The sequence below is a fragment of the Equus quagga genome, chromosome 17 (assembly GCF_021613505.1).
Source record: "Equus quagga isolate Etosha38 chromosome 17, UCLA_HA_Equagga_1.0, whole genome shotgun sequence".
In the NCBI taxonomy this organism is placed as follows: Eukaryota; Metazoa; Chordata; class Mammalia; order Perissodactyla; family Equidae; genus Equus; species Equus quagga.
The window spans coordinates 15,246,204-15,254,776 of NC_060283.1; the positions used below are offsets into that span (position 1 = coordinate 15,246,204).

The 8,573-nt window shown below is 36.2% G+C and overlaps 1 protein-coding gene across 1 annotated transcript; it reads right to left on the reverse strand.

Moving 5' to 3' along the window:
- Positions 1-398: 398 nt before the first annotated feature.
- LOC124228664 (putative olfactory receptor 5AK3) lies at positions 399-1,328 on the reverse strand. The gene has a single exon (XM_046643256.1). The coding sequence runs from the start codon at positions 1,326-1,328 to the stop codon at positions 399-401; it is 930 nt and encodes a 309-aa protein (XP_046499212.1).
- Positions 1,329-8,573: the final 7,245 nt, after the last annotated feature.

An 8,573-nucleotide genomic window follows, 5' to 3' on the forward strand; every position in this document is an offset into this window, starting at 1 on the left:
GCGCGAACTTAACCACTCGGCCACGGGGCCAGCCCCCGACCAGGAAAGATTTTTGTCCTGGTGAGTCTTTATATTATAGCTGTTGAGGGCACTTAACCACATTGATTATATGCTTCTCTTTTTGTAGAGGCAGATATTTGAAAAAAGGGCTCCTCAAAATGTACAAAAGCCATATAAAGATCTTCTTTTCAGGTGATTTCTCTTTCAAAAACACATGAATTAGAAGTGTATTTATTTAATCATTTGAGATGCTTTTTAATATCTTTCAGATGCTATTGATATAATGAAGGAATGCCTTTGTATCTCATAAACATTTCCCACATATTCTGCTGTTGAGAATAAGAGAGAACTGTTTGTTTGCTTGTTAAACCATGTTGAGTTAGAAATCAAGGTTCAAATTAGAAATGCTTCTTTCCAAGACCTTTTAGGGCTTCTTTCACATCTTGATTTCTCAGGCTGTAGATGAGGGGGTTTAACATGGGAATAATAATTCCATAAAACATGGAAGCCATTTTTTCTTGCTCTTGAGACCATATGCTACGATGGTACAGATACATGTAAGAGAGAGTCCCATAGAAAATGGTGACTGCTGCCAGATGGGAGGCACAGGTAGAGAAGGCTTTTTTCCTCCCTAGAGCAGAAGATGTCTCCAGAATGGCAGCCAGGATATATATGTAGGAAAAGATGACAACCAACACAGTGAATGTCAAGTTAAACCCCACAAAGACTGTTAGTAGCGTGATGGTGAAGTAAACATTGGAGCATGAGAGGCTAAGAATTGGGGGTTCATCACAGAAAAAGTGGTTAATTTTATTGGAGTTGCAAAAGTTCAATGAGAAAGTAAAACTTGTGTTCATAGAAGCATTTAGAAAACCCATGAAGTATGAACCAATTAAAAGTTGAATGCAGACTTTCTGGGTCATAACTACTGGATAGCGGAGCGGGTTACAGATGGCCACATAATGGTCCACTGCCATAGCAGCCAGGATATAGCAGTCACTTGTTGCAAAAGCACAATAGACTAGTAATTGTACCATACATCTCAGGAATGAGATGGATTGTTCTGTCCCTACAAAATTTTTCAGCATCTTGGGAGTGATAGCAGAAGTGTAGCAGAGATCAACAAAAGCCAAGTGTTGGAGGAAAAAGTACATAGGGGTGTGAAGGCTAGAATCAATCTTGATGAGTAAGATCATGCCAATGTTTCCCACTAGGGTGGCCACATAGATCAGTAGAAATACTATGAAGAGGATATGCCAAGACTTGTGTTGGCCAGAAAATCCCAGGAGAATGAATTCAGTCACTTCAGTGCCATTGTTTTGTCCCATGGCTAAGATTAAATATCAGCTGAAAAAGGGCAAAGAAAGAAGAGCAAAGAAATCTAACACCATTGTGATCTTTTAACTAATTGTGAAATTGTAAATGGTATATTTGATTTCATAGTGGGATCAGAGAATATTTTCTATGAGATAGTTGACTTTGATTTTAAAGGCTGAAACTTGACACTTGACCTTAATAATTTCATTTATAGTTTGAGGAACTTGCCATGGACCAGTATCTGTGTTCTCAGGGTACAAAGTGATTGGCATTTCATAAATATGTCAGTTAGGGAAAATATACAAATCTAATTATTCTTTCTTTTATGATCTCTATATTTTAACAGAAACCCCACTTTGCCTAAATACTAATTCTTATATCTGAAATCGTGACATACCCATAGAGCTATCTGCATATTCTCATTTAACCTTTTCCCTTCATTAGTAACTGTGCCATGTTGGATGCCCACATCTGTAGAGTCCTTTATAGAAGACCTTATCAAAATACGTAGGGTAAAGTAAAATATTCTTTATAAAATTTCCAATATGTAGTGGTCCAATATTTTTGTAAAAAGCAATACAATTTTATCAGCATTCTCAAAATTTTGTAATAGTTTAAATGCTCAATCTCACCTTCACTAGTTATCTCATCATAGAGTGGAAACAGAGTCCACAGACTGGTGCTGGTTGATGGACCACACATTGAGTAGCATGCTCTACGGTACCCATCCATCATATTTTACCTATGTGGTTTCCTAGTGATGGATAGTAGATTGTTTACAACTTGTCTCCACTATAGATAATTCAGTGTAAAACTTTTTTTGATGTTTTCCTAGAGACAAAATTTTGGAGTCTGAGGGTATGCACACATTTAGCTTGACCAAGTTTTTCCAGATCGATTTCCGTAATGACTGCACCAGTGTACACTTTTACTAGTAGTGCATGAGGGTTCCCACATCCTGACTTCCCTTGTGAACACTGGCATTTTCCTAAAATTTTTCACCATGAAAATAGGTGGAAATTGATATCTCATTTTTATTACTTTTTTCCTATTACAAGTAAAATTGATCATTATCTAATGTTCTTCTTAGAATTTGGGGATTCTATTGCTTTGTAAATTGCCTGTTTATATTTTTCGCCAATGTTTCTACTGAGTTGGTTTTAGATGTTCTGTGTTTATCTAAGATTTGAATCCCTTGTCAGTTGTTGATAAAGTATTTCTCACATCCTATTATCTATTAATTTCGTCTATGATGTCCTTTATAGAGCAGAAATCCTTAAATTTGAAATAATTTTTTTTGCCCTATGGTTTGTTCTTTATGAAAAATAACTGAATAAAGTCCATTCCTCCCCCTAGTTTACTTCCATGGGAAAGTAAAAAGCAATAATAAAACTTTTTTTTCCCCCATTTTATACTGGATTGCTGGCATATAGTATTTGTTGCACCATGACATTTTATATCATACATATAATTTGGTAAATGTTATTGCTGTTTTCTCAATATTTATTTTTTAAAAATAAATCAGACTAACAGGATAAGGAGTGGTGGTAGTTTGTGTCTCTCTGTGTGCACGTGCAAAATATTTAAATATTTCAAAACCATTAAGTCACTTGACTTGTTATTTAAAAATTTACTCAGATAGGCACTAGACACTATTATGTTACAGGAAAGTTTTACCAAATATTTATGGAACAACTAATTCTAATATTATACAATATTTTTCTGTAAGTCACAAAAGAAAACATTCCCCAACTCTTTTCATGAGACTCATATAAACTTAACACTCAAGTAAGTAAAGTTTGAGAACAGAAAATTAGGACCAACCTCACTTGTGAACATAGATGCAAACAGCTTTAAAAAATACGCAGTCACTAGTCAAATCCAACCAGATATTAAACAAACGACTGCTGAGGTCTCAAAGGAGGCTCCAGTGAATCGGTATTCTTTTCCTTTCTTTGGAGTTGAACAAGTTGAGAAATAAAAGATACTGTATATACACTAGGGGAAGACTAAGTTTACTACTCAAATTACTTGCTTCCAATGAACACCATAAATAGACAGGCTTACCTACCCAGTCTCGGTGGCAGTGACTGGGGCATCCTCTTCCATCTTGTTGAGCAGCGGCCCTCTAATGGAGGAGAACCAGGGCTTCAGCAAGATGGCTGCTCCCAAGGATAAGGGCAGAGGACGGCGTGCCGCGTTGTCCTTAGATTTGCCAATCAGATATGTCATTCCACTTTTTAGGAACTAAGAGAGTAAAATGGGGAGAGGAAGGCCAGGGTTACACAAGTTAAGCTTCCTTTGCAGGAAAAAAACTTCACAAGCAGGGAAAAAAGACTTTCCGTCAGCAATGAAGACCAAGTTGTATAAACAATGTGTTTTTCCCCCATATTAATTTATAAATTCAATGTAATTCCAATGAAATGTTGAGACAATTTTATGTGCTTGTTCACAGACTTATAAAATTTATATGGAAGAGAAAACTTAATGGAAAACAAGGCGGGAATTTGTCTTACCAGATATCAGAACTTATTATAAAGTGATAATAATAAAGACAATGTGATAGTAGTGTGAGGGTAGACAAATCAATGGAACTGAGAAAAGCAAATCATAAACAGGTCCACAAGCCTGTGGATGCTTGATGTATGAAAACAGTACACGTACATCAGTGAAAAATGGTCCAATAAACTGTAGTGCTATACATGCTTAAAAATATAAAAAAAGATTGCGTTCTTACTTTACATTTTGCAAAGATCAATTCCAAATGTAATAAAGATTTAAATTGTAATTTTAAGAGTGAAACATAGCAGATATCTATGACTTAGCTATGCAGAAAAAATTCAAACAAGATGAATGCACAAAACATAAATCATTAAAAATTCAAGTATATCTAAGTTAAAAATACCAACATTATAAAAAAGAAAAGAGTAGATACTGACTGGAAATTTACTCAGGCAAATTTGTTTGTAACACATATAAATGTCGAAGAATCAATATCCAGTATATACAAATAATTTCTATAAATTACCTCTAAGGAAAAATTCACAAAAGATATAATCAGGATAATTATAGAAGGAAAAAAGTAAACGGTCAAAAGAAATATGGAAATAGACACAACTCATTAGTAGATGGATAATTGTATATTAATTCTGCATTGAAATATAATTTTACGCTTGTCAGTCAAACATGCAAAGTTTTGGTGAGAATGTGGAGACACATATTTCTGGTGAGTAAATAAATTAGCACAGTCATGTTAGAGTCAAACTTGAAATAATTAGTAAAATTAAATATATGCCTCCCTATGGTCCAGAATTTCCATTGGTACATATTCTAGAGAAATTTTTGACCGCAAGGGTAAACAAGGGTATATACACACATACATACACATGTATTTGTATGAATATGTGTACATGTAAATACACACACAAAAGTATGTTTGTAGCAGCTAATAGTTGTTACATTATTTTAAATATATTTTCATACACTTTAAATATTATGCAATTACAAAACTTCCTCACAAAGGAAAAACCATGTCTCCAGTACATCAGTCGAGGGCTCCTTATTCTGATGTCAGCAATGCCAGGCAGGGCTGTAGTTCCCTAGATGAGAGGGTCAGTTTTAGATAAGAATGCACTTTTAATGGTGGGGAATATAGCAACAAAATCTGTTGTTGATGTTTCTTGGGTAACCTGGTTCTCTCAAATATCTTGAGAAATAAACAGAGTAGTATAACTCTGTAGTGATGCAACAAGAAACAATTCTCTTAAATTGAACATTTAGTAAGGTTTAAAGGACAATAAGTTTGTTTAAGGTCCCCCCCTCAGGTAAATATTCTGTAAAATAGATTACATGCAGCCCTTTCAAAGAGGCTTCAATCCAGTGCGTAAAGGCAATTATTAGAGGAAGATAGAATTGGTAATTTGTCCATTTAAACTAGAATCTTAATAGGGTAGTGGCATTTACCTTATCAATTTAATCATTTTGAATTCAAATAAAATGTATGATATATTACAGGACATTTTTCAAGAGCTATGGAAAACCAGTACAAGTGATGCACCACACGCACACACACATACACATACACAAGCCAAGTACTGGAGTATTTTGAATATGCTTAATCTATTCTGAACCCTTCTGATTCTGAAGCTTCATTTATAGTCAGTATTTTGCAGTAGAAAGAAGACAGGCTGACCTGGGTTTGTATTCCACTCCCACGACTTCATAGAGGCAAAAGGGTAACTCTCTTCAGCCTCAGTTCCATCCTCTATAAAATGGAGATCACGGAATTACTTAGAAGGTCATGATGTTCATTGTAACACTGTTTACAATAGCAAAAATTTGGAAATAAAGTTAAATCACAGTAGATTCATATTATGGATCAATACATATTCCAAAAAGAATGAGATAAATATATCCTCTTATGGAAAGGTGCTCATATCATATTGTCAAATGAGCAAAACAAGTCGCAGAACAATGTCTAAAGTGTGGATCTCTTAAAAAATATAACTTTCACTCTCACTCTCTCTTTTTCCCAATTTCTTTGTTTATCCATGAAAAAACTCAGGAAAGCTTCATACCAAACTTTTAATGCTTATCTTTGGGCATGGGAGTGGGAAGACAAAGTCTTTAAGCTCATAAACTTCATCCCTTTTTCTTTTAAAAATAGCTTTAATTGTTTTCAAAAGAAAGAGGAAGAGAAAGAGGTAAAGTCTGTTTTGTAATGATGTGACTTAAACTGGGGTGATTTATGTAGAATTCCAAGCAGAGGGCCAGGCATCGAATGGTCGTAATAATACATGCAAATAATACACTAAAGGCATATACTATTCATTCATTTAATCTTTCAACTATTGTTCATTCATATACTCCTCAGGCAACACTCAGATTCAGTTCTCTTACTCCGTTTCCCTTAAATAACCAGGGGTGAAGTGATTATTCCTGGTCTTAGGGTGAAATATATGAGAACCGTGGCTCTGGCCCCTTTGCTCCACCCTTTCCATCACACCCTGGGATGATACATGGCTGATGTTGAAAAGTGGGATTTGCTTTGTTTTACTCACACCAGAGCAGCCTCCGGATTCTCTTTCTGCAACTGGTGCAGGCTGATTGCCCATCAGGTCTCTCTGTGTGGTTCCTTCTAATTGGGGAGTTTCTAGCTGGTGCCTAAGGGATCAATACTTGCTCCCTTGAGAATCTGAAGTTCCAGGGGCTGAGATGGAATTTGAATAAACAATGCTCAGTAGTTTTTTTCTGCTGAAGAACATTTCAACTTTCTAGAGAGGATAAATTTAATTCATGTTACTGTCATTAGGTACTTTTTTTCTGTTTGTGTTGCCTTGTTATAGAACAGCTTTCAAAATTTTTTCTTGCTATGAATGAAATTGAGCATCTTTTTATATGTCTAAGAATCCATGTTTAGGGCTATAAAATTAACTTTGTCACCATAATCAGCAAAAATCATGGCTCTCTGAAGAAGACAAATCCAAAGCTAATCTAAATTTCAGGGCACATGGTCTCTAGAGTGACAAATAGAGTGATTACTGTTTGAACTTATTTGATATTATCATTGTGACTATTGTTTATTCAAAGAAAAAAATTTCCTCTTGATTCTTCCTGTTTTTTCTAAAAATGTTAACATTTTAAAAGCAGCCCTGGATAAAGATACCCTTTCTCCCAGTTGCACTTTACTTCATCAGAGTATTTCAGGTAAGCGTCTGTGGATTAAGAGATTTTGAGTAGTATTTTACTATAAAGCTAGGGCTAAACCTTCAAGTTAATGTCTGAAAGGAGATAACTAGATTCAGTGAGTCCGTTGCCCTGTGATTAACAAGCATACCTATGAAGGAGAGTTATTGTCAAAAGGCAAATTGACATTTGACAATACTTATCGCATGACTAGTGTCTCAGTTGGGAATGTGTGCCACTGCTAGTAGAAGAAAACCCAACTTTCTTTGGTTTAAAAATAGGAACTCATTTTTCCTTCATAACAATAGTTTGGAGGCCAAGAGTCATGCTTTTGTGATTTGCTTAGTCTTTCCCATTTGCTGGCTGCCTCACAGTCTAACATGTCTACTAGAGCTCTAGACATCACCTTCCTTTTCAAAGCAGGAAAAAGGATCCAGGAAGCAGGATCAGGAAAACAAAAGCTTCCCTTAATCCAACAGACTTCTACGTACATCTCATTGACTGGAACTGTGTTATATGGAGTAGCAGAAATCTCTGTGTCTTGCACCATGTCTCCTCAGCTACTTGATCTCAGTGCATCTGTGGTAGGCAGTTTTGTCATTGCTACTAGTGTCAGGTTCCTTTTGGTTTTTCTCTGCCTCAGGAGCATCTCAGAAGCCATTGAAGATCCTAGTCAACTCTGAAACAGTGGAAGAGGGAAACTGAATGAATGTCTTAACCCCTTGTCCTCAGAAGGACAATTTTGTGGGACATTCTAGATAGTTTATCAAAGTCCATTGAAGGATTAAGTTCTAGTTCCCATGGTGTAAGTCAGCTAAGTTATTCACTCTTTCCTTGGTTTACTCATTCTATACCTCCCTTTTCCAGCTCCCTCTCTCTGCTGCTTGGGATAACCTCTTTCTAAAAGTTTGGCAAACTGCACAGTCTGAAGGAACAGTCCCCACAGGACTGATATCACTTCAGACATCAGTCAAAAGTTCAGAGGTCCTCAAAGCCACCCTCTTTGATAGCTGCTTATAAATTTGGGGGTCTCCACAATCACCCTTAGGCCTCATATTTTACCATGCATGACTCAGTGATGTGGACTGAATGTTTGTGTCCCCCCAAAATTCATGCGTTTAAATCCTAACCCCCAATGTGATGGTATTAGGTGGTGAAGCTTTGGGGAGTTAATTAAGTCAGGAGGGTGCAGCCCTCATGAATGGGATTCATGCCCTTATGAAAGAGGTCCCAGAGAGCTCTCTTCTTCTACCCTGTGAGGACACAATGAGAGGTCAGCAGTCAGCAACCCAGAACAGTATTCTCACTGGAGGCTGACCATGCTGACAACCTGATCTCTGCCTTCTAACTTGTTTGTTTATAAGACACTCAGTCTATGGTAATTTGTAATAAAGCCTAAAGTGGCTAAGACATCAATAAAATACTATAGATACAATTAGTTTTATTATAGCAAATGAATACAAATTAGAACCGGCCAAAGGAAGAGCTGCATAGATAAAGTTTGTGAGGGTTCCAAATATGAAGATTCCATCATCCTCAGGGATGAATTACCCTCTTGGTGTCAACATCTA

What these genes read in the sequence shown, in the direction of transcription:
- LOC124228664 (XM_046643256.1), bottom strand. Translation starts at nt 1,328, where the DNA reads ATGGGACAAAACAATGGCACTGAAGTGACTGAATTCATTCTCCTGGGA.